This window comes from Neovison vison, chromosome 2 (assembly GCF_020171115.1).
Source record: "Neovison vison isolate M4711 chromosome 2, ASM_NN_V1, whole genome shotgun sequence".
Classification (NCBI taxonomy): domain Eukaryota; kingdom Metazoa; phylum Chordata; class Mammalia; order Carnivora; family Mustelidae; genus Neogale; species Neogale vison.
In genome coordinates this window covers 215,048,972-215,075,462 of record NC_058092.1, presented here as the reverse complement: position 1 = coordinate 215,075,462, position 26,491 = coordinate 215,048,972, and the positions used below count along the sequence as shown (strand labels likewise).

The following is a 26,491-nucleotide window of genomic DNA, read 5'->3' as shown; positions in this document are numbered from 1 at the left end:
GCCTCCATCATCTTTTTTGGCCCGTTGTCTTTTCTTGTTTTTTTTCTTACTCCTCGCCCCACTCCTTCAGTTTTGTTCTGTCCACCCTGGGATCCATCATTCACCTTCAAGGTGTAAGCGGCACCCATTGCTAACAACAGTTTGCAGCCATGACTTCCCCCTTGAGCTCTGAGCTCACACATGGAGCCGCTGACCCAAAAGTCTTTCCCAGAATGCCTCAGCCCTCCTCTGGCATCCCAAAACTCAACCCACCAGCTTCCCCTCCGATCCTCCTCTCCTGCCCGGGGTCTCAATGGAATTACCATCTTCCCAGCCACCTGAAAACTTGGGCACCATCTTGGGTTCTTCCCTCTCCCTTACAGCCCCCACCATCTGTTTACCAGTGCTGCTAAGCACCCCGCTCAATGTGTCTCAAATTCCTCTCTTTCGCCAAAACTGTATTTCAGGCTTAGGCATCCTTCCCCGAGACAGCTGTGCTCCCACCATAACTAGTCTCCCTGCCCCCATCTTGTCCCTCTTAAATCCATCATCCACAAGGGAGCTAGACTGATCTACCTAAAAAGCAAATCTAAAACCTTCAATGGCTTCCCACCGCCCAGAGATGCCCAGGAGCAGTGTGTATGTCTTTATGTTATCTCCATTCACTTTAATACTGAGTTTAATGTTTTGCGAGGGTGTGGATGGCTCTGCGCAAGGAGATGATCTTTTGTAAACGAGCCCCTCAACAACCATCTAGAAGCAGACGTTTAACATACCTTGATACGCAGCCTTGGATACTAGTACTAGCATTACTGCTAAAAGAGTGTGAATGGAATGTTCGTAGTAAACAGCACCGTGTCTCCTGCCCTGATTTCCCCAGCACCAGGGCCTTCTAGCTGTGATTTCTCAGGCCTGCGCTTTCTAACATCTTTCCTTTTTCAGACCCAGGGATTCCTACACTGGTCAGTTACAGCTTCCTACGTCCCAGCTGTGTGATCTCTGTGAAAAGAATCAGTGAATAAATGAGAAGCTCTTTCTACAAGGATGTTAAATGGGGAACTCCCGCTAGAAAGAATATCTAAACATGTGCTTGCTGTTTTTCCAGTAGGGACCCAGGATAGAGCAAATGAAGCAGGGCCACAGGGAGCCCCAAGGCGGGCCAGGGTAAGCTGTGTGGCTCAAAGGCAGCAGTCACCATGCTGGCCTGCTTCCTGCCCCACCCCCCAACTCTATTTTTTGGGCATCGGGGAGACATTTTGAGTATATGAGTTCACATCCTCCTTGCAAAGACCCCCATTGCTCCCTGTAGAACCGCAGGTTTTGAAGCCTGTATCCTTCATGAGTAGCCCAGCATCAGTCAAGGGGCACCTGGGTGGCTCAGTGGGTTAAAGCCTCTGCCTTCGGTTCAGGTCATGATCCCAGGGTCCTGGGATCAAGCCCCACATTGGGCTCTCTTCTCAGTGGGGAGCCTGCTTCTCCCTCTCTCTCTGCCTGCCTCTCTGCCTACTTGTGATCTCTGTCTGTCAAATAAATAAATAAAATCTTAAAAAAAAAAAAAAAAGAAAGAAAGAAAGCATCAGTCAAGACCGAAGTCCACACACCCCTTTGCAAGGAAGGGAAACCTGGGCCCAGAGAGGGATAATAAGCTGCCGTGTGAGCAGGTTCATATAGCCCATCACCCCCCGCCTTGGTTCATCCAAGGCACACCCTGGGGGAGGCACAAAAAAGGCTGAGTCTCTAGGACAAGTAGGGAAGACCAAAGTCAGAGAAAGAATCCAAGAGCCAGAAGTCACAGCAAAGCAGCAGTCAGGACTAGAACCAATTCTCCTGGACCCTCAGCCACCACCCCTTCCCTTGCATGCCTCTACCTTCCTTGCCTTTCCTCGGCTCTCATACCCCAGGCCGCCAGCTCGCTGCCCCAGGCCTCTGTTTAGTCACTAGGCCAGAAGCCTTGGATGATTCCCAGACTGAAAGGCCACTTCCAGCCAGATTCATCAACGCCCCCCCTACCCTTCACCCCCACCTCCCCCGCAAAGCTCCTAGGCCAGAGGCACCCTGGCACAGCACAGAGTTCTGAGAGCCAGAGAATCAGGAGCCGTCTAGAACTCCATCTGCTCCAACTTGCCCTGGGACTCTGGGCAGGTCCCTTCTCCTCTCTGAGCCTCAGTTTCCCAACAGGAAAAGGTCAGTGCTGGACAACATAATCCCAGGCCCCCTCCGTCCCTGAGGTACGGGGGTAACTGGTGTCCCAGGGACAGGCTCTATGTTACAGACACCGCGGTGACCTCTGGAGGGGCCCTGCAGGCCGCATCATGAAGAGAGGGCCCAAAGGGGCCTCCCCAAACCTCCCTAAAACCTCCACTGCCTCCCTTATTCCAAATAAGGGAACTTACAGCAAAGACCCCGCCATGGCCCAGTTCCGGCTGGTTTATGTTAGCTGGACAAGACTAAACAGACCTTCACATTCTCAGTATTAAGCACTAAAAATGAAAAAAAAATCGACTGTTTGTCTCTGGAGCACAGGGCGAGAGAGAGGTCAGAGCTCCCCTGAGGCCCCCCGACCAGACCTGGGGGGTAGTGCTGGACTCCAGGAGGTGGGGGTGTTTGGGAAAGGCCACTGGGGAAGGAGAAGGGTTTCAACAGGCAGCAGTGGGGTCAGTACAGAGTAATAGTGCCCAGGGGCCTGGGACCTGGGGGTACAGGGGGCAAGTGGTGCTTTGAGTCCGCAGAGGTGAGACAGTGAAAAAGAACCAGACAATGCCAAGGTGGAGTCAGGGAGAAAGAGAAATGCTGGGAAGGAGTAACAAGGCCAGAAGACCCTAGAAGAGTACCTACTCCCAGTCCATCTGCCATGACCAGGGGGCTGGGAGGGATGATAGAGGGGAGGGAAGGGACTCCACCACTTCCTAGACAATACGGCACCTTGTTCCCAGGTGCCCCACCTGCCTCCTGCGGTGTGGGCACCACAAACCCCAGATAAGAATTTAATTATTTACAAAACAGAAGCCTGAAGCAGGACTGCTTTCCTGTTTTCCCACGTGCCCCCACCCCTAGCTTCCCCCCCTCCAAAGGCCTGCCCTCCATCCCTCTACTACCTGGGCCATCTCCTTGCACAAAGGGGTTTGCCACAGTGGTCTGACCACAGCGAGAGGCCAGCATCACAGCTCCCATCCTAGAGGTGAATACACCAGCCCTTGGGGCATGCCGTGACCTGCCCAGAGTCACTCGTCTATGGATGGCAGAGTGAGGATCAGTGTTACCCACAGCTTGTGAACCCATCTTCAGCAACACCCTCAGGCCACAATGTCATTGGCCAGCTTTGCCTTTTTTCCAAACACAGGCAGCCCCATCTTCTCTATCTGCTCTCCGTGCACCCCCAAGTGAAGGCCTATCTATTATCTACCCAAACTTTCCCGTCATTCTTTTTTGGGGGGTGTATAATGATTTATTAAATATCTTTAATGAGACCATTATCTGACAAGTAGAACTAACAGTAGAGTTTTTGGTTTAAAAAAAAATCCCTCAAACTGGTGTTTATTTTGGAGCGTTTCTGTTGTTTGCAACGTAAAATAAGACATGTAAGATTCCAGGTGGAAGTTTATCTTTTAAATCCAAAGTGTGTGCTCTGCCGTTACAGTAGAATCCCGTGAATTTAGTCGTCAGTTCCTCTGGATTCTCAGAGCAGCAATAAGATAAGTCTTGGAATCATCATGAGGCTTAAACCTGCAACCATCCCAGCTGGCACAATCTTCTTAGATCTCTTATACCTCACACCCATTATGGTGGCCAGGAAGAAAGCTGTAAACAGTGACAGCTTGACATCTCACTTGTCATTGGAGACACGGTAGGCTCCCTAGCCAGCCAAAAATCCAACAAAAAGACCAGCGATCAAAGATGGAATACCACGTGTCCGCTTATATCCCAAGATGCTACCAAACGTCACAAGGGCCGCATAACCGAAACCAATCAGGTCCATTGGCAGGCAAGGTTGCGATTCTACTGCTGGTGTACGGGAAGTGATCCCCTCTGCCAGCGCCTCCTGATTCTGCCTCCCATCATTCTTCAAAGCCAATCTCTCCTCCAGGAAGCCTTCCCTGACTTTACTCAGCCTAGCTGACCACCCTCCTCTCCTCTGACCTTTGCCAACACCAAGGATCAGCAACACAAGTGCTATAAGGATGGAGCCACATTCGTCCCCAAAGGCTGGCATGAGGCCCGGCACCCCGAGAACATCTGTGCCATCGGGGAATGAATGAGTGAACCAAGAATCCCACATCACTATTCCCTTCTCTGGCCTTGGCCCCAGAGCCTGGTATACAGCAAATGTCCTTTCAACCAGGGAAAGAAAGAGAGCTTTTGCAGCACTGAGGGGATGTGAAAAGAAAAGTATGACTTGCATTCATTTCAAAATATTTGTTGAGCACCTACTGTGTAAGCCAAGCCCTGGGGCAGCAACGCAGTGGGGAGTGCACAGGCCACACGGGACACTGACAGCTGAACAGGCCCTGGAAGCTGGTCAGATCCATGCCGCGAGGGGGGCACAGGGCTGGCAGTGAGGAGGACACAGAAGCCATCTAACCCACGTGGGGATGGAACAGGGATCAGGGAAGGCTTCCTGGTGGAAGTGATGTCTAAGCTGGGACCTGCAGGTTGAGCCTAATGATGAGCACAGTAACTGGTATTTATCATGCATTCATGACTCATCAAGCATTCTCTCCGATAAAGGATGAGGGTATGCAGAAGTTAAGCCTCTGGCCCCAGGTAGCACAGGGAGCAAAGACAAAATCTGACTCCCGAGTCTGTCCCTCAACCACAGCGCCCCTCCCTTGCCTGCCGTTCCTCCTCCCTCCTTGCCCTAGGCTCCCCCGCCATGCCCATGGGGAACTCCAGAGGCCTGCTGGACCACACCAGAGTCCAATGTCCGGGTTGAGTTTCCTAAGCCCAGGGGCATCCCCAGGACTCTCAACCTCCAAAGTACCTCGGCCAGGCCCACACAGTGGGGTTCGGAGAGTCCCTGCAGACCCAGACAGAGCACCCCCTCCATCCCCAGACATACCTGGTGGGGGAGGAAATTCACCAGTCTTCTGAGGTGCCTGAGTCTCCTGGGTCCTAGGGAAGGGGCTTTGTCCTAAAGGAGTTCTTCTCAAATACTAGAGAAAGTGCCCCTGAGCTGGGAACCCCCTGTATGGCCTGACCCTGGCTCTGCATTACTCACGGCTCTCCCTGACTTGGGTAGAACAGAGGGGGACCCCTGGGGCAGGCAGGAAGATGCACCTGCCAGAGGGCTGTCGGAGGGCTAGGAGGCCACGAGGCACGCACCCTTGTTCACAGCCCCCTGAGCAAGCAGGTACAGCCATCATTGAGTACCCTGGAAATGTCTACCCAACTTGATCTCAGTCTGCTTCTCCAGGAAATAGGGCCAAGACCACCTGTCCCAGCAATCCCTAAGAGATCTGGAGCAAGATCCAGGAGGGAAGAGACAGGGGGGCCTCATGAAGCTGGAAGACCCAGACAAACATAATTTCTCCCAGCAACTTTGGCTCTCTGAGAGCATCCCCAGTAGAGTAACAGGAGAAGGAAATGAGGGAGGGGAGTTAGGGCAGTGGCCCAATATAGAAGCGGATGTTTCTCAGCTGCATGCACCAGCCCAGCTGGGGGCAGAAGACACAGCCATCCCCACTGCCTCCCTGTCCCTTTACTCTGCAGACCACAAGGGAGAGAGCCAAGCTCCTTCAGATCATGGTTTCTGGTCTGTCTGTACCCACCGCCTAGGCTAAGTGAGAACTGGCCCACTAGGAGGGAAGCTGTGGGCCCAACCCAGCCCTGCTCCCACCCGCCAGAGCCACACACCAGGCCCCAGGGCCCCAGATTTAACATATCCCACTCGGTGTGCTCCCTCTCCCCAGGGCCCCTCAGCACAAGTTAAGATCCGATTGGCACTAATTGGACCAAGCTGACAGTGCCCAGGGCAACTTGAGCGCTGTCATCACGGATTTGACTCACGGAGCAATGGCCACTGGTGCCTATGGACCCACCATTAGTGTCACTTTGGGAGGATCAAGAGAGCTTGGATGGTGCTTTGTGAGTCAACACCACTGCCCGGCCATGCTTCCAGCGGAGACCTAAAGCTTACAAGTGATGTCTCTTCCGTCTCACACCCAGGCAAGGGCTAGAGCCCAGGCCTCCTGACCACTAGCTCCTGAGTCTACTGGCCCATTCCTCTGCTGCTGGTCCCAGAAAGTCTTCCCCAGAAGTGAAAGGGGGTTCTAGCTCTTCTCTTCCTCCTGGGGCACAAGACCTCCAGCCTGATAATCAAACCCCAAGCCCAAGAAGAGAACCTCAACCCAATCCTAGAATATGGCGCTCCTAGAATACGGAGCACCAAAGTCTTGGCCCCAAGACTCAAAGCTCAACTACAATCAAGAATCCGGGGCCCTGAAGTGAAAACTCCCTCCAGGAATGGAACTCTCACCCCACCATGGAAATCAGACCCCCAAAACAGGCACCTCAATACCAAGGCAGAATCTTGTCTACAGAAATGGCAACTTCACCCCAAAATAGAACCTTGTGCCCTAGGATCTGAAACTTAGCACTAGACAGTAAACCCCCACTTTCAGAGCAAGCCCTGAATCTTGGGAAACTTTCTTCTCAACAACTGATCTAGGTTCTTGTTGTATTTTGTTTCTTCAACACACCCTCAACTTGGGGACCAGACAAGGAGACCCAAACTCCCTAAAACAGTTTCCTTCAGATTTTACAGTGAAGGAACCAGAAGAATCTTATGTAACCAGAGCCTCAGTTTCTAGGAGCACAGCACCCTGATGCAGAAACTTCCATGTGAGTGGCAATCTGGTCACTCACAGCCTCATCCCACCACTTCCTCTGTGCTCTGGGCTCCATACCAAGGGCTGAGTGGCTAGTTGGTTTCCTCAACCCCAGAGGATCTGCCAGCCCAGCCCAGGAGATGGAAAACCCCTCTGCACCTCTCAGACCTAGCTAGGCTGTCTCTGCCCTAAAAAGAGATTTCCTCACTCATTATTGGTCTGTTCAGAAATTTTTTCATTTTTATTTTTTTAATTTAAATTCAATTATTTAACATATAGTGTACTATTAGTTTCAGAGGCAGAGTTCACTGATTCTTTAGTCTTATATAATATCCAGTGCTCATTATATCACATGCCCTCCTTAATGTCCATTACCCAGTTACCCCATCCCCCACCCCACCTCTCCAGCAACCCTCAGAGTGTTTCCTATGATTAAGAGCCTCTTGTGGTTTGTTTCCCTCTCTGATTTTGTCTTATTTTATTTTTTTTTCCTCCTTTCCCCTACGATCCTCTGTTTTGTTTCTTAAATTCCACATATAAGTGAGATCATATGATAATTTCTTCTCTGGTTGACTTATTTTGCTTTGCATAATACCTTCTAGTTCTATCCATGTCACTGCAAATGGCAAGACTTCAAATTTTTGATGGCTGAGTAATATTCCATTGTACATATATACCACAACTTTTTTTATCCATTTATCTGTTGATGGACATCTAGGCTCTTTCTGTAGTTTGGCTATTATGGACATTGCTGCTATAAACACTGGGGTGCTGAAATTTTCTACTTCATGATTCAGTTTTGGTAGGTTGTATATTTCTATGAATTTATCCATTTCTTCTAGGTTGTCCAACTTGTTGGCATATCATTGTTCACAGTATTCTCTTATGATCCTTTGCATTTATTTAAGTCTTCTCTCTTTTTACTTTATCTAGTGAAAAGTTTGTAAATTTTATGTCTTTTCAAAAAAACAAGTTTTACTTTTGTTGGTCTTTCTGTTATCATTCTAGTCTTTATTTCATTTCTTTCATTATTTCTACTCTGATCTTTGTTATTTCCTTCCTTCTACTAACTTTGGCTTTAGTTTACTCTTTTGCTAATTCCTTGAGGTGTAAAATTAGGCTTTTTGGATCTTTCTTTGTTCTTAATATAAATATTTATTGTTATAATCTTCCCTCTTAGAACTACTTTTCTTGCATCCTGTAAGTTTTGGTGTGTTGTATTTCCATTTTTGTTTGTCTCAAGATTTTTTTTTAATTTCCCTTTGGATTTATTCTTTAACCAACTAGTATTCAGGACTATGTTGTTCAGTCTACATGAATTTGTAAACTTTCCAACTTTCCTCTTATAATTGATTTCTAGTTTCACACAACTGTGGTTAGAAAAGATACTTCTTCAATATGTTAAGGCTTATTTTGTGGATAGCATATGATCTATCCTAAAAAGTTTTCTGTGTGCACTTGAGAAGAATGTGCATTTTGCCGCTGTTTGATGGAATGTTCTGTATATGTCTGTTAGGTCTATTTGGTCTAAAGTGTAGTTCAAGTCCACTGTTTTCTTATTGATATTCTTTTGTTTTTAAGATTTACTTATTTATTTGACAGAGAGATCACAAGCAGGCAGAGAGACAGGCAGAGAGAAGAAGGGAAGCCGGCTTACCACTGAGCAGAGAGCCCAATAAGGGGCTCAGTCCCAGGACCCTGAGATCATGAACTGAGCCAAAGACAGAGGTTTAACCCATTGAGCCACCCAGGCGCCCTCTTGTTAATTTTCTGTCTGGATGATCTATCTATTGTTAAAAGGGGAGAACTGAAGTCTCCTCTTATTATGGTATTACTATTTCCCCTTCCAGATCTGTTAACATTTGCTTTACATACTTATGTGCTCTGATGTTAGGTGTGTATATATTTACAATAGTTATTTCCTCTTGATGAGTCGATCCCTTTATCATTATATAATGACCTTTTCTCTTTCTTTTACTTAGTCTATTTTTTATCCTGTAAGTAGAAGTACCCTGCTTTCTTTGGTTTCCATTTTCCCAGAATATCTTTTTCCATCCCTTCATTTTCAGCTTAGAGGTAACCTTGAAGCTAAGTGAGTCTCTTATAGTTGGGTAGTTCATTGGGTCTTGTTTTTCTATCTAGCCAACCACTCCATGTCTTTTAACTGGAGAATTTAAACTATTTATACTTAAAGTAATTATTCATAGAGAAGGATTTACTCTTGCCACCTTTGACCATTGTTTTCTGGGTATTTTATAGAACCTTTGCTCCTTTTCCCTGTCTTTCTTTGTGATCTGATGATTTTCTATAGTGGTATGCTTTCATTCTTTTCTCTTTATCTTTTTTTATACCTACGATGGGTTTTTGGTTTGTAGCTACCATGGGGTTTACATAAAACATCTTATCACAGTCTGGGGCACCTGGGTGGCTCAGGCTGACTCTTAATTTCGGCTCAGATCATGATCTCAGAGTCGTGAGATGGAACCCCAAGTGGAGCCTCAGCATGGAGACTGTTTGGGATTCTCTCTCTCTCCCTCTGCCCCTCCCTGCCCTCATGCACCCACACACTCTCTCTCTCTCAAAAACAAAACAAAAAGCCAACATCTTATCACAGTCTATGTTAAGCTGATAGCAACTCAACTTTGTTCACATACAAAAGCTCAACACTTTTACTGCTTCCCAACCATTTTACACTTTTTTTTGAAAGATTTTATTTATTTATTTGACAGAGACAGACACAGTGAGAGAGGGAACACAAACAGGGGGAATGGGAGATGGAGAAGCAGTCTCAGCTCCCTGCTGAGCAGGGAGCCCAAAGTGGGGCTCAATCCCAGGATCTGGGGATCATGACCCAAGCTGAAGGCAGACACTTAAGAACTGAGTCACCCAGGCACCCCCATTTTATGTTTTTGATGCCACAATTTACATCTTTTTATATTGTATATCCAGTAGCCAATTATTGCAATTATAGCTTTTTAAAATTCTTTTGTCCTTTAACCTTTATACTAGAGTTGTAAGTGATTTATATACCACCACTAGGATATTGGAATATCCTGAATCTGGCATACATTTGGGAATTTTATACTTACCAGGGAATTTTATACTTTCATATGTTTTTATGTTACTAGTTAGTGTTCTTTCTTTTCAAGTTGAAGAACTCTTTTAGCATTTCTTATAAGGCAAGTTTAGCGGCTATGAACTACTACAGCTTTTTTTGTCTGGGTATGTCTGCATCTCTCATTCGATTCCAAAGGATAGCTTTGCTGGGTAACGTATTCTTAAATCTCCCAACAAAGAAAAGTCCAGGACCACACGGCTTCACTGGTGAATTCTATCAAACATTTACACAAAAATTAATGTCAATCCTTCTCAAACTCTCTCAAAAAAAAAAAAAAAAAGAGAGAAGAAAGGAACCATTCCAAAGTCATTTTATGAGGCCAGCATTACCCTAATACCAAGATCAGAAAAGAATGTTACAAGAAAAGAAAACTACAGGCCAATATCCCAACGAACATAGATGCAAAAATCTTCAACAAAATATTGGCACACTGATGTTTGATCTTACACCATGATCAAGTGGGATTTATCCCTAGGATGCAAGAATGGTACAACAAATGTAAATTAATAAATATAATATACCATATTAACAAATATGTATATAATAAAGATAAAATATCACATGATATCTCAACAGACACATAAAGAGCTTTTTACAAAATTAACATCTTTCGGTCACACTCAACAAATTAAGTATATATGGAATGTCTCAACATAATAAAGGCCATACATAACAAGTTCACAGCTAATCTCCTACTCAATGGTGAAAAGCTGAAAGTTTTTTCTTTAAGATCAAGAACAAGACAAAGGGACCCACTTCTGCCACTTGTATTTAAACAGTGCCAGAGGGACACCTGGGTGGCTCAGTGAGTTGAGCATCTGATTCTTGATCTCAGCTCAGGTCTTGATCTCAGGTTGGTGAGTTCAAGCCGCAAGTTGGACTCCATGCTGGGAGTGGGCCTACTTTAAAATGTTAAACAGTGCCAGAAGTCCTAGCCAGGGCACTTAGACAAGAAAATAATAAATAAATAAAAGGCATCCAAATCAGAAAGGAAGAAGTAGAATGGTCTCTATTTGCAGATAACATTATCTTATGTATTGAAAAATCTCAAGACTCTACCAAAAAACTGTTAGATTGATAAATTCAGTAAAGTTGCAGGAGATGACACCAGCATACAAAAGTCCATTGTGTTTCTATACACTAACAACAAACTATCCAAAAAAGAAGAAAACAAATCTATTTACAATAACATCAAAAATAATAAAATACTCAGGAATAAATTTAACCAGGGAGGTGAAAAATCTATATACTGAAAAATATAAAAGAAATTGATGAAAGAAATTGAAGAAGATACAAATAAGCAAAAAGATATACCATTTTCATGAATTGAAATAATTAATATCGTTAAAATGTCCATAATGCACAAAGAAATCTACAGATTGAAGGTAATCCCTATCAAAATTCCAACGGCATATTTTATAAAAATGGAAAGTTACAATCTCAAAATTTGTATAGAACCACAAAAGAGGGGCACCCGGTGGCTCAGTGGGTTAAGCTTCTGCCTTCGGCTCAGGTCATGATCTAAGGGTCCTGGGATGGAGCCCTACATCAGGTGCTCTACTCAGCAGGGAACCTGCTTCCTCCTCTCTCTCTGCTTGCCTCTCCACATACTTGTGACCTCTGTCTGTCAAATAAATAAAATCATAAAATCTTAAAAAAAAAAAAGAACCACAAAAGATGCTGAATAGCTAAATTGTGAGTGAGAAGAACAAAGATGGAGGCATAGCACTTCCTGATTTCAAGCTATAATGCAAAGCTATTATAATCAAAATAGTACGGTATTGGCATAAGTGCCAACTGGCAGATATATAGATTAATAGAATAAAATAATGCAGAAATAAACCTATGCATATACAGTTAACTAATTTTCAACAAAGATGCCAAGAATACACAATAGGGAAAGGATAAATGGTGTTGGGAAAACTGAGTATCAACAAACAAAATAATTAAACTCACTTAAAATAATTAAAAGGCCTTTACCTTACATCAAATATAAAAATCAACCTAAAATGGATTAAAAATTAAGCATAAAACCTGAAACTATAAACTCCTGGAAGAAAACATGGGAAAAAGCTTGACACTGGCCTTGACAATGATTTTTTGGGTAGGATCCCAAAAGCACAGGCAATAAAAGAAAAAAATAAATAAACAAGTAAGACTAAATCAAACAAAAAAGTTTCTGCACAACAAAGGAAACAATCAACAAAATAAAAAGGCCACCTAAGGACTGGGAGGAAATACTGCAAACCATATGTCTGATAAGGGGTTAACCTCCAAAATACATACTGAACTCTTCAACTCAAAAGCAAGGAAATAATAACAGTAACTCAATTTAAAAATGGACAAAGGACCTGAGGAGTCATTTTTCCAAAGAAGACATACAAATGGCCAAGAGGTACATGAAAAGGTATTCAACATCACTAGTCATCAGGGAAATGCAAATCAAAACCACAAGGAGATACCACCTCACACCTGTTAGGATGTTTCTTATCAAAAAGACAACATGAGGACATGAAGAAAAGGGACCTCTTGTACACTGTTGGTAAGAATGCAAATTGTACAGCAATTCTGGAAAACACTATGGAGCTTCCTCAAAAAATTTAAAGCAAAACCACCAGCGGATTCCTTTGGAATCCTTGTCTTGAAATCTTTGTCTAGAAGAGAGATATGCACCACCTGCGGCTTCATTTCTCAGCCCATTCTTCCGCATTCTGTTTTACTATATGGCCATCCATCCAGTCCCTCCTGCTCTCCCCTTCCTTGACAGTTTAATAATTTAATAAGTACCAAGCCCCAGGGCGAGGGTCTGGGGCTTTGATCTCACCCTGGGAAAACCAGAGCAACCTTGGCCTGTCCAGGCTGATTTATGGCCACCCTTCATGGTTTGTGTGTGAACGCTGAGAGCCAGGAGCCACCTGAGAAAGCCTGGCTAGATCAGGTCTCAAGGCCCCTGGCTCGGGGGCCAGAAGCCAGGTGCACGCACGTCACCCCACAGATGTCAGCCCCTTGAGTCTGCCCACTCTGCAGGAGCCACCTGTGACAGGCAGAGGCAATATCAATCATGGATGGTTTCCCAGGTGGTAGAGATGGAATTAAGAGCCCAGAGCCAGCCCTGCCCTGCTCACCTGACTCTCCCGGCTCTAAGACCTCAAAGCTTGGGTGGGACGCAGCACTCAAGGGAACACCCACACATGTCTGAATTAAATAAGGCTGGGCTGTGAGCACCTCAAGGGCAGACCCAAAGCCCAGTATTCACGTCTCCGTTCTCTATACCCAGCGCCATGTCGGGCGCCAAGAGGGCACCAATACACCAAGTAGGTCACCCGGAGGCCCCCTGCGGATCGAGGCTAAGTGGCTCCTCCGCTCTCTCTCAGAGGCACCTGGATGGACATCCTCCCTGGGACAGACACACTCTAGGCTGACGCATCCCCTGGAGCAGATCTGCCTTTCAGCGGATGCTGGGTGGAAACCAGGGTGAGCCACTGGGGGGGAAACGAAGGTGAAAGCCAGGAGCATGTGGACCTGCCACCGCCCTCTTCATAAGACAACACCTCCTCCAGCGGTGTTCTCCCCTGTCGTTGTCCCCTGCCCAGCCTCCCCAGCAGCCAGGCTGGCATTCTAGGGCAATGGAGGCAAAGAAGGCCACACAGTTAAGTCAGCAGACATACCTCCCTTGCCCTTTCCTGCATCCCAGAAAAGATCCCCTCTCCTGCTGCTGCCCCAGCCTTGCACGGGCAGCCTCCGTGACCACAGAAGAGAGGCAAGGCAGTGGTCTCTTAATGATTTTCTGCTGAAAGTTCCTTGGCCCAGGGGGTCAGGATGACATCAGCCTGGGATCACTCCCCACCCTCTCCACAGTGAACAGGAGCCAACTCTAAACTCTGCCCTCAAGCATGGGGGCTTATGCCAGGCCCCCTGCCGGGAACAGCCGGCCCTGCTGCTCTCCACACCCAGCTCCATGCTCTCAGTTAGGGCTGGCACTGCCTCCTTTGGAGAGCTTTTAAAAATATGGAAGATCTTTCTTTCTTTCTTTCTTTTTTTTTTTTTTTAATATATGGGCGCTCTTGAGAGAACAAGCAGATGGTTACCAGAGGGGAGGTGGGTGAAGGGGATTAAGATACACTTATCTTGATGAGCACCAAGTAATTATAGAATTGTCGAATCATTATATTGTACACCTGAAACTAATGTAACACTGTATGTTAACTACACAGGAATGAGAAGAAAAAAGAAAACCTTGGGAGACCTTTTTTTCTTTTCTTTTCTTTTCTTCTTTTTTTTTTTAATGTCACATGTGACATTTAAGGTGGCCAGTGGCATTGAACAGGCAGGGGTCAGGGGTGCCAAATGAATAGCTCCACACCCAGTAGGCCAGGAGCAACCCTCTGGGAACAAAAAGCCCACCCCGACTCATCCTCAGATCACTTCCCTAGAGACACCTTCCCAGACCCCAGAACAAGGTCAAGTGCACCCCCATAGCTCCACAGTCTTCTCTTTCACCGCCCTTATCCAAATGTAACTGATCTGACTAAAGAAACAGTTGACAGAATGAAGCAGTGCTTGGGCCTCAGGGAAGTGGAGTGTAACTCCAATTCCTTAAGTGAGGACCGTGCATGGGGACTTTCTTCCCAACAGTGCAATATGGAAAGGGGGAGAAAAGTATAACTTTAACTTCATAATGAAGAAATCAGACAAGCACTACCTCAACCAAGTGATCAAGGTCAACATCACCAGGAATAAATCATGTTGATTGCATTTACTGTTGATATGTGATGGAAATGGCACTTCACCTCTATGGTCTCGCTCTCCAAAACCTTTATAGCAATCTAATCACGAGAAGAACATCAGAGAAATCCCAGGAAAGGGGCAGTCCACAAGACATTTAACCAGTTATCCTCAAAACTGTCAAGAACACCAAAAACAAAGAAAGCGTAAGAAATTGTCAAAAGCAAGAGGAGTCTAAGAAAACATGACAACTACATATATAAGATGGGCCCTGAAAATATAATGGGGTATCCTGGATGGGATCCTGGTACAGAAAAAGAACACTGGGAAAACGAAGGAACTCTGAATAAAGTATAGACAGTAGTTAATAACAGTGTGTGGATATTGGCTCATTATTTGTCACAAATTTTCCATACTAAAATGTTAATAATGGGGAAACTGGACATGGGGTATCTGGAAACTCTCCATACTATTTTGCAATAATCCTGTAAATCTAAAGCTGTTCTAAATAAAGAGGTTACAGGCATACCTCATTTTATGGTACTTTACTTCACTGTACTTTACAGATACTGAGATTTGGGGTTTTTTTGTTTTTTGGGTTTTTTTTTCCTGCAAATTGAAGATTTGTGGCAACCCTGAATCCAGCCAGTCCACTGGCACAGTTTTCCAACAGTATTTGCTCACTTCGTGTCTCTGGGTCACATTTTGGTAATTCTTGCAATATCTCAAACTTCTGCATTATTATTATATTTATTATGTGATCAACTATTGATCAGTTATTATTCAGGGTTGCCACAAACCATTCCCCTATGAGGTAGCAAACTTAACTGGTAAATGTTGTACGTGTTCTGACTGTTCCACCAACAACAATAGGGAAATTAGGCCAGTTGGTGACCCTGCATTGGCCTCTAAGTGTTGAAGCACAAGAGCCTTGCACTTCTCACTTTAAATCAAAAGCAAACAGTGATTAAGCTTGGTGAGGAAGGTGGGAGATAGGGAAAGCGAGGACTCTTGTGCCAAACAGTTAGCCAAGCTGTGAATGCAAAAGAAAAGGTCCTGAAAGAAATTACAAGTGCTCCTCCAGTGAACACATGGATGATACAAGAGCGAAGCAGTCCGATGGTGGATATGGAGAAAGCTTTGGTGGTCTGAACAGAAGATCAAACCAACCACAACATCTTCTTAAGCCAAAGCCTCAGCCAGAGCAAGACCCTGACTCTTCAACTCTGGGAAGGCTGAGGTAGGTGAGGAAGCTGGAGAAGAAAAGCCTGAAGCTAGCAGAGGTGGGTTCATGAGGCTTGAGGAGAGAAGCTGTCACCACAGCATGAATGTACAAGGGGAAGCGACAGGGGCTGCTGTAGAAGCCACAGCGAGGCATCCAGAAGATCCAGCTAAGATCATTCTGGAAGGTGGCTGCACTCAATAGCAGATTTTCCATGCAGATGAAATAGTCTTCCAGTAGAGAAGATGCCATCTAGGATTTGCATAGCTAGAGAGGAGAAGTCAGTGCTGGGTTTCAAAGCTCCAAAGGACAGGCTGACTCTCTTGTTAGGGACTAATGCAGCTGGAGACTTCAAGCTGAAGCCAATGCTCTTTGACCATTCTGAAAATCCTAGGGCCCTTAGGAGTTATGCTAAGTCTATTCTGCCCGTGCTCTATAAAAGGAACAACAAAGTGCTGGATGACAGCACATCTGTTTACCACATGGTTTACTGAATATTTTAGGTCCACTGTTGAGAACTACAGCTCAGAAAAAAAAGATTCCTTTCAAAATATTACTGTTTGTTGACAATGCACCTGGTCACTGTAGAGCTCTGACAGAGACAGACAGTGAGATTCATGTTGTTTTCATGCCTGCTGACACTACCTCCACTCTGCAACCCATAGATCAGAGTCATCTTGACTTTCAAGTCTTATTATTTAAGAAATGCATTTCATAAGGCTGTAACTGCCTTGGATAGTGATTGCTCTGATGGATCTGGGCAAAGTCAACAGAAAACCTTCTGGAAAGGATTCACCATTCTAGATGCCATTAAGAACATTTGTGATTCATGGAAAGAGATCAAAATGTCAGCATTAACAGGATTTTTGAACAAGCTGATGCCAGCCGTCATGAATGCCTCTGAGAAGTTCAAGACTTCAGTGGAGAACGTAAGTGCAGATGGGATGGAAATAGCAAGAAAACTAGAAGTGGAGCCTGAAGATGGGGCTGAATGGCCGCCATCTTGTGATAAAACTTTAACAGATGAGGAGCCACTTCTTATGGACGAACAAAGTGGTTTCCTGAGATGCTGCAGAGATTGTTGAAAGGGCAACGAAGGATTTAGAATATTACATAAACTTAGTGGATAAAGCAGCAGCAGGGTTCAAGAGGATTGACTTCCATTTTGAAAAACGTTCTCCTGTGCTTAAAATGCCATCAAAGAGCATTGCATGTTACAGAGAAATCATTTTTTTTAAGATTTTATTTATTTATTTGACAGAGAGAAAGATCACAGGTAGGCAGAAAGGCAGGCAGAGAGAGAGGGGGAAGGAGGCTCCTTGCTGAGCAGAGAGCCCAATGCCGGGCTTGATCCCAGGACCCTGAGATCATGACCTGAGCCAAAAGCAGAGGCTTAACCCCTTGAGCCACCCAGGCACCCCAGAGAAATCATTCTTGAAAGGAAGAGTTAATTGATGCAGCAAACTTCGTCATCTTATTTTAAGAACCTGCCACAGCGGCATGTGGCTGGTTCAGTTGGTCAAGCATCTGACTCTTGGTTTCAGGTCATGAGATCAAGTCATGGGATCAAGTCCCAGGTCATGGGATCAAGTCCTGTGTCCAGCTCCATGCTCAGCAAGGAATCTGACTGAAAATTCTCTCCCTCTGTTCCTCCCCCCACTCAGGCTCTCTCTCAAATAAACAAAATCTCAAAAAGAAAGAAAGAAAGAAAGAGCCACAATCACCCCCAACCTTTGGCAGCCAACACCCTGAATAGTCAGCAGCCAACAACATCAACATCAAGGCAAGACCCTCCACCAGCAGGAACACAACCTACCGAAAGCTCAGGAGATGGTTAGCATTTTTTAGCAATAAAGTATTTTTAATTAAGGTATGTTCACTATTTTTTTAGACAGTGCTACTGCACACTTAATAAACTACAGTATAGTGTAAACACAACTTTCACATGCACTAGGAAACCAGAAAATTCATTTGACTTGCTTTATTGTAATATTCGCTTTACTGCAGAGATTGGCAGCACAACCCACAATATCTCCCAAGTGTGCCTGTATCAAAAAGAGAAAGAGCAGTGGGTCCAAAATCAGAAGGATTTTGCCCAGAATCCAGCGCCACCTCCTATCAGCCATTTGACCTTGAGCTAGTTGCTTAACCTCTAAGCTTTGGTTTATCCATCCATAAATGGGGTTAATAATCATACTTACTTCACAAGGAGGTTTTAAAAAATTACACGCACTAAGGGGTGCCCAAGTGGCTAGTTGGCTGAGCATCCAACTCTTGATTTCGGCTCAGGTCATGATCTTAGGGTCACGGGATTGGGCTCCACATCCAGCTCCATGCTCAGTGCAGAGTCCACCTGGGATTCTCTCTCTCTCTCCGCCTTTTCCCCTCCCCCCCACTTGCATGCACACGTGCTCTCTCTTTAAAATAATAAATAAAATCTTTAAAAAAAAATAAGTGAGGTAATAGGTATAAGGAGGCTCCAGCACACAGCATGTTCATACTTATTATCGTATTCCGATTTATTTTTGTGCATTTGTCATTTTTCCTCCCATCTGCCTCTCCACTGGAGGGGAAGCTTCCTGGCAGCCACAGCAGCAAACCCTCATCTAGTTTGTATACCACTGTATTCTCATGCCTGTAAGAGTGCCTGGCCCTTCATCGATGCTTAGAATGCATTTGTTGAACAACAGAATGAGCCCTTTCCATCAGAGCGTCCCTGGAACCCCAACTCTTACCCTAGGAGAATCTCCGTTCCAGAGCCCAGCCCTACCCCCCCTTTGCAGTTAGAGCAGAGAGAAAGCCAAGGCCTCCCACCTGCCTGCCAGTGACTCTTATCTATTTCCTTCCCTTCCTCTCCTAGACCTTCTTTTCTCTCTGCCTGGTCCCCCACAGGCGTCAGCACCTGCTCATTTCCCAAAACAGCAGGATCTGGGTAATGACCTCTGATAAGCATCTTTTAATAAACCCTGTAGCTGGATCTGTCATCCAGAAGCTATATTCTTCCCCCCTTCCCACTCTCACCCCCATCTCCTCCCACTTCCTGGGCATTGGAACCTTTGGTGTTGCCAGGCTGGCCCCCAGTTCCCCTGGACCTCTGGATTCTGGCTTCCTGGGCAATGGCCAACAGGCGACCCAGGCTATTCCATAAGCAGGGCCCTCCCCAAAGGCCTCTGAGCTCAGCAGCCTCGCCCAGCTCTGCCTGTGCCACCCTGCTTGACCGCTGGCCAGTCCACTTCCCTCCATCCCCACAGGCAGGTTTCCCAGGCGTTACCAAGGAGACCACTCGCATCCTGCCCAGGGTTGCCAAAGCAACCAGTTCAGTGAGAAGCAGCCCCTAAGCCTCTAGCCCTTGGGAGAGTCACAGACCAACAAGAAATAGGCCTAGGCAGCTGGCACACCAGGATAGAGGCATCCCTGGCATCCCCTGGGCAGTGCCCAGCTCCTGCCCTCCTTCCCTCACCCCTTCCTCCCCCTTGCTCTTGCCTATCTGGCCTCCATGTTGGCCTCTGTGATTGAAAGCAGATGCCAGACCCTCAAAGTGCATATCTTGGAAGTGAGCACATCCCATCCCAGAGGGTCAGGGAAAAGAAAGCCTAATGTGCAAAAATTCCCTCAAGACCAAGTTTCTTCCCCATGGGCTCTGGTGTTCTGTGTAGAAGTCCCAGTTTCACCACTTCCTAGGCCAGTGATCCTGGACAACATTCTTTGCCAAGGATTCAGGGGAGGAGGTAATGGAGAGTGACTGCTTACTGGGTACAGGCTTTCCTTTTGAGGCGATGAAAACATTCAGGAACTTGATAGAGGTGATGGTTGGACAACACTGTGAATGTACTAAATGTCACTGGACTGTACAGTTTAAAATGTTAAAATGAGAGCACCTAGGTGGCTCAGTTGGTTAAGTGCCTGACTCTAGGTTTTGGCTCAGGTCATGATCTCATGAGTCAGGGGACTGACCCTCACGTTGGGTTCCATGCTCAGCAGGAAATCTGCTCGAGGATTCTATCCCTCTGTCCCTTCTTCCCACTCTCTCTCCCTCCCTCTCTATCTCTCTCTCTAAAATAAATAAAATGTTAAAATGGTGGATTTCATGTAAATTTCACTACAATTTTTAAAATGATGGGAGGTGGCCCATCCAAACCTCATCTATAGGTGACCACTGGGGCTGGATAGTCCTCCACAAGGTTTTCAGTTACCTTTCCCTCAACACTTAGCAACAAGCAGACAGGCACTCAGAGAGAGCTGGGAAAGGAGAAAGTTCTTTATTCTCTGTATTTGTCTCCATGAAGCAAGTGCCCCTTGCCCCAGTTACCCTGTGCCCCTCACTGAGAATATATACACACAGTTACGGATTCCCACCTCCAAGCCTCTGCTGTATGTCCCTTCCCCCCTCTCATCCCCATACCCTAGCACACCTGCTGCACCCCTTGTCATCTATCAAATTTCTGCAGTTCCTTCCATGACCAGCTCAAAGCGGCCTTGCCTTTTCAAAATAGATCTTCAGTCTGTGAATATTCAGGCATGTCAGAAGACCTCACCTCTAGTCCAGGCACACAGCAACTCCTCATAACTGTCTGTTGGTCCTAAGCCCAGAGCTATGCCTTGGATCTCTCCCCTGGACCCTCCTAGACCAACACTGTTCAGACTCCAGCGGGAATCACCAGCAGTGAAGTCAGTGTGTCTCCAGGGAGAATACCAAAACCTGTAAGCTGAAAGGTAATAGACAAGCCTCATTTCATGTCAGCCTGACAGCCAGACCAATCTTAGATCTCCAGTGTGTCCCAGGGTCCCTATTATGCCAGACCTCTTCCAGTTGCTTTAATTAAAATGGTGAGAAGTCAACAGAGATTGCAATTATAGAAGGAGAGAAAAAATCAAGAGTTCCCCACCCCCAGCAAATTTTTAAGACAGACACTGATATGAACTAGAATTAGATTCAGGGTGAGTACAGAAGCAATCTGAACAGAAGTCTGGGTGGACAGGCTTAGAATCACAGCCAGTATTGAGGTCAACACCAATACAATTAGAATGGAATTCTGGATGACCACTGATACATCAGAGAAGACTACTAAGTCAATACTGATACAGTTAGAAGGGAATTTGGAATGGACACTAAAACAATCACAGAATAAAGCTGATGGCTTTGTTAGGGTGGGGAGAAGTCAGGATCAATGTAACCCAGGCAAAGGACAGAGGGTACCTATAGGTGGCCGTCATGGGCACACTCTAATCCTTCATCTCAGGCTTGGAAGGAGCAGAATCAAAATTCTCATGGCCACCTCCTGTAGGTGTGTGGGAAGGGAGAAGAGAGTGGATTCTGGTAAATCAAGCCTGAAGGGAGATGGGCAGAGTGAGGGAGACAGGCAGGGGGAGAATTTCACCACCATGTAGTCCCCAGGAAGAAGAAACTCAACCCTGTAAATCAGGGAGGCAGCGCAAGGGGGTTTTCCCAGGCCACACAGGTGGGGAGTCGGCAGAGGAGAAAGATGGGGTGCGGGCAGGGAAGTGGGAGGCTCCCAGACTTTTTCCCGCCCCTTTCCTCCCTTGCTGAAGACCCAAGCCACAGAGACTTCACATCCCCACAATCCCACACTTTAGGTAAAAAGGGATGCAATTCTCCTGGGTATTTACCCCAAAGATACAGATGTCGTGAAAAGAAGGGTCATCTGTACCCCAATGTTTATAGCAGCAATTGCCACAGTCGCCAAACTATGGAAAGAACCAAGATGCCCTTCAACGGATGAATGGATAAGGAAGATGTGGTCCATATACACTATGGAGTATTATGCCTCCATCAGAAAGGATGAATACCCAACTTTTGTAGCAACATGGACGGGACTGGAAGAGATTATGCTGAGTGAAATAAGTCAAGCAGAGAGAGTCAATTATCATATGGTTTCACTTATTTGTGGAGCATAACCAATAGCATGGAGGACAAGGGGCGTTAGAGAGGAGTAGGGAATTTGGGTAAATTGGAAGGGGAGGTGAACCAGGAGAGACTATGGACTCTGAAAAACAGTCTGAGGGATTTGAAGTGGCCGGGGGGTGGGAGGTTGGGGTACCAGGTGGTGGGTATTATAGAGGGCACGGCTTGCATGGAGCACTGGGTGTGGTGAAAAAATAATGAATACTGTTTTTCTGAAAATAAATAAATTGGGGGAAAAAAAAAAAAAGGGATGCAATTACCAAAGCATTTTCTGGGCTTCCCTAGGGTCAAGGATGGAGCAGGCCTGCCTTCTTGGGGCAGTTTGTGAGCAATTAAACCCCAAGTCAACTCATTGGCCCAGCTACCCTATCCTTGAAGGGTTCAGCCTGACTTAGCCACCTGATGCACTAAGTGGGCAAATCACTCTCCCTTCCCTTCCTTCTTCTCGCTTTCGAGGGAAGACAATGCACGAGAGGATGTCCACTGGTTCTTCCAACATTAGGAGTCTTTCCAATACTCTGAAACAGTCTTTATACATGTTAATACTTACAGCTTATTTCTGATGATAAAAAAAATACTTGCTTATTATAGAAATTTTTAAGAAGAGTGAAGTATAAAAAAGAAAAGAAAAAATCTTACATGATCCCATTACCGAAAGAAAAACTATTGTTAACTTTCTGGTAACTTTCTTTTTCTTTTGTATTCATATTTTCTTAACAAAACTTGGATCTCACAGCCTATACAACTTTTGTATCCTAATTTTTCAACCACCATTATGTTGCACTGAACATTTTCCCAAGGCATCAAATATTCTTCAAAAATACAAATTTTAGAGATTGCAAAATACTTCACCAAGAGGATATACCATGATTATAGGGCATTTAGGTCATTTTCCTAGTATAAATAACACTACCATGAACATCTTAGCCTGATGCATAAATATTTGCCTGGATCTCCATTTTGGTAGGATCAGTTCTTCTGGGGAGGATCACAAGGCCAAAGAATGTGTTCTTTTAAAAAGATTGACATGGGGACGCCTGGGTGGCTCAGTTGGTTGGACGACTGCCTTCGGCTCAGGGCGTGATCCTGGAGTCCCGGGATCGAGTCCCACATCGGGCTCCCAGCTCCATGGGAAGTCTGCTTCGCTCTCTGACCTTCTCCTCGCTCATGCTCTCTCTCACTGTCTCTCTCTCTCAAATAAATAAAATAAAAAAAAAAAAGATTGACATGTACCACCATATTAATTTCCAGAAAAACACAACAAACCCACTGATCTTCCCAAACGCAGTGAAAGTAGAAGTTCTGGAAGGTTTGGAGTTAGAATGCAGAACAGAGGTCCTGTCCCTCCTCTCTCGCCTGGAGAGTTAACTGCCCAGCGAAAGAGGACAGAATTCCAAGTCAGAAGATACAGCTCTGCAGCCTAGCTCTACCTCTCACTGGCTTCAGGAACCTAAAACAAGCATTGGTTCTCCTCAGCTGTAAAATGGGTATGATTAGTTTTGCTGACCACTCAGAACAGTTTCCAAACGCTCAGGCGTTTGTGAAAGTTCTTTGTAAACTTTAACTCTTTGTCAAGGGGTATGACTATTATCCTTCACAACCCAAGGGGCTGAAGAAGTGGGTGGTTCTTTGTGAAAGACCAAGCACTTCCCTTCCTGTCTCTTGGTCATCAGAATGCCCAAGTCATCAGAATGCTAGCTGGTTCTAAGGGTGACAGAAAAGCAGCTTTCTGAAGGGAATCAGTGGGTCTGGGGGTCTGGGAGGACCGGGTGTGTCTTACAAAGGTCAGAGACAGCACTGGAAGCCGCAGGGCTGAGGACTGGGCCTAGGGCTTCCCTGGGGGTGCCGGGTTGGTCTGGGGATTTAGACAGCAAAGACATTCCTGGTAAATGTTCCTCTTTCAAGGCTCCCAGCCTTTCCTTTCTAAGGTTCTGACTGGACATCTGGCCCTTGGAGGAACCAGAAAGCAAGCTGAGTCAGTAGATGCAAAAAGTCAACAGCTGCAGAAGACTCCAGAGGCCACCAGCTCTGGCCCCTTCTTCCAGGCTGCTATAAGTCAGTCCTGGATCTTTAAGATCATCCAATTGGAAATGCAACTAGTGCTTCCAGCATGACCTCTCCAGCCCTGGGCAGATGAAAAAGAGACAGAGATGCCGCCCTTGAAAAGCACAGCTGTCCGGTCTGAGCATCCTGCCACACTCCCCTACCCACTGGGCAAATGTCCTTCCCAACGCCTGCACGTTAGCCTAGCATCATGGTCTGAGTTAACTCCAGTGACGTTCCCAGTGCTGGCAGGGACAACTGCGCAGACCCCACGGAACGCCACCCTCCCGGTTTTCAACATCAGCATCAGCAGCCCACTACCCCGAGCCCACCTCCAGGGCCAGATGAGCACCTCGAGGCTCCAATTACGAACAACAGGTGGCACCTCTCCGTCCTCCCCAACTACACCGCTCCACGCTCCACGTCTCCCTGCCCCTCCACCTGCGCCCCAGTCCTCAGGCTGCGCCCGGCCCGGCGGAGCCTTCCTTACCTTTGAGGGTTTGGGGGTGGCCCCGCGGCGCCCGGCTCGGGTTTCCTCGGGGCAGAGAGGGGATACTGGAGAAGTTGTTACCCATGGCATCCGGCCCCAGGGGGTTCGGCGCTCGCGGGGGGCAGGAGAGGCCGGGCAGGAACGGAGGTACTGTGTGCGAATGTGTGCGCGCGCCGGCGCGCGCCGCCGGGGGAGGGCCCTGCCGGGGCTGCGGCCGGGGGCGGGCGGGCCGCCGCTCTCCTCCCTCTCTCGGGGCCGCGCCGTCCTCGGCGGCTCCTGCCCGCCGCGGGGGTCCTCGCGCGAGCCGGCTACCTGCCTGCCATTCCCCGCGGCGGGGGCGGGAGCCGCGGGCGAGCCCCTGGGCCGGGGCCGGCGGCGGCGCCCGGGACTCCCCCGTTCCTCGGGCTGGCGCTCGGGTTCCCGCTGCTGGTGGGCGGCGCGGAGGCTCCGGCGAGCTCCCCCCGGGCCATAGAGTCAGGGCTCCCGGCGCGAGCGCTCGGCGGCTCGGCGGCGGGCTCGGTCCCCGCCCGCGGGGACGGCCGCTGCGGCGACGTGCGTGGCGCCCTCCCGCCCGCGGGTCCGCATGGAGCGGGGCTCTGTGGCGCGCGGGGCGTGCTGGGCGCTCCCGACCCCGCCGGCTTCCTCCCGCGACCGCCGCCCCCGCCCCCCGGCCGCCGCCGTCGCCAGGATTCCCTGGCTCCGGTTGTTATGGTGACAGCTGCGCCGGTGAATGAGCGTCTTAGTGACACGCGCGCGCCCGCCCAGCCAGATGTGTCCCCGGGGCGCGCCGCGTTCCCGCTGCCACAAGTTCTCCGCGGCGCTGGGGGCCCGGCCCGGACCGGGGTAAGGGGCCAGGCAGATGCCGGGGCCCGGGGACTTGGGCGCGTTCCTCTCACGGGTGGTGGGACTTGGTGTCGAAAACAGAGAAAGAGCAAGAACGGTGAGCTCCCTGGGGTCCAGGAGCAGGGCGAGTTAGCTCTACTTCGCAGCCTCCCTAGCGCTAAGGGCCTGGCCCACAGGCAAAGCTCAAGAAAAAAAAATTTTTTTTGAGGAGTAAATGGTTGATTCGATGAGTGAGGTGAGGTTAGAAACGCCAGCACTTGACCCTCGGCCCGCAGTTACATCTGCGGGTGCGCTGGGGCAGGGGCTCAGGACCAGAAGCCCAGCTATCCAGTTTCTGCGCACATCGCACTGGGGGCCTTGGGGTAAATACGGGGCCGGACCTAGGAGACTGGGTTGCTGGCCAAGCTAGGGGAGCAGATCTTAGGGACAAACCATGAGAGAACCACCAACTCTGAACCCATTCGTTCTGACAGCTGTAAGACTTGGGGGGAGCGGAGCCTCTGCAGTACTTAGCAATCACGGAAGGCTTCCTAGAGGAAGGGGCTTCAGCAAGTTGCCTATTTGCATGACTCTCTTATCCTCCAGCTCAGTACTGCTCCCAGGAAGCCTGCAGGAAGGGGTAAGGGAGCCATTCTCCTTCTACGTGGTCATAGGCTCTCTTCCTCCCTGTCTGCTGGGGTAGATGAGCCACCGTCCTCTCAAACAATCGGACTTCCTGCTCCTCTAGGTCACCTCTGGTTCTCTAACTGGCTTCAGCAACTTTGATCCAGAATCCAGTGAGGGTGTGAACTTAAAACAAGCATCTCATCCGTCCTCTTAGGGAAGGTTCTTCCCTCAGGACTCCATGAGATGGCTCCTCATTATTCAGGCACAGTTCACGTGTCACCTCCTGACCTTCCCTTCACCCCAACTAAAGAACCCCCATCACCTCGGCCACTTTCCACACCATTATTGGGGGGTTCTTTTGGGGAGGGGGAGGGATTAGCATGAAAGTAGCCTTTCCCTCTTATTAATGTTCTGCCTCCCCCACTAGAACATAAGCTCTGTGAGGCTAAAGGGCAGGTCAACTCTGCTGACCGTGATGTCCTGAGCCCCTAGGGGAGTACCTGGCACATGACAGACTATCAGAAAATACTTGTGAAATGGATGAATCTGCCTGCCGCCAGCAGAATTTCACTAAGACCCCTGGAAGTGAGGCTCTTTACATCTATCTCCTGCCCCCTGACCCCCACCCATTGCAGGCATCACATCCATAAATGTCTGGGACTCCAAGCAAGCTAGAAATATCCATGGCAGCTGCTCTGTGGGGTCTGAAGGGAAAGAC

General features: G+C 47.5%; 1 protein-coding gene and 1 pseudogene across 1 annotated transcript in view; both read right to left on the bottom strand.

Annotated features, from left to right (window-relative positions):
- Window positions 1-24,481, bottom strand: part of NEURL1 (neuralized E3 ubiquitin protein ligase 1) — a 79,664-nt gene extending 55,183 nt beyond the window's left edge. Inside the window, exon 1 of the mRNA XM_044240433.1 lies at window positions 24,325-24,481. Within this exon, the coding sequence (XP_044096368.1) occupies window positions 24,325-24,409 (85 nt within the window). The 5' untranslated portion in view covers window positions 24,410-24,481. The remainder of the gene's footprint in view (window positions 1-24,324) is intronic.
- LOC122901087 lies at window positions 3,656-3,955 on the bottom strand (annotated as a pseudogene).
- Window positions 24,482-26,491: the final 2,010 nt, after the last annotated feature.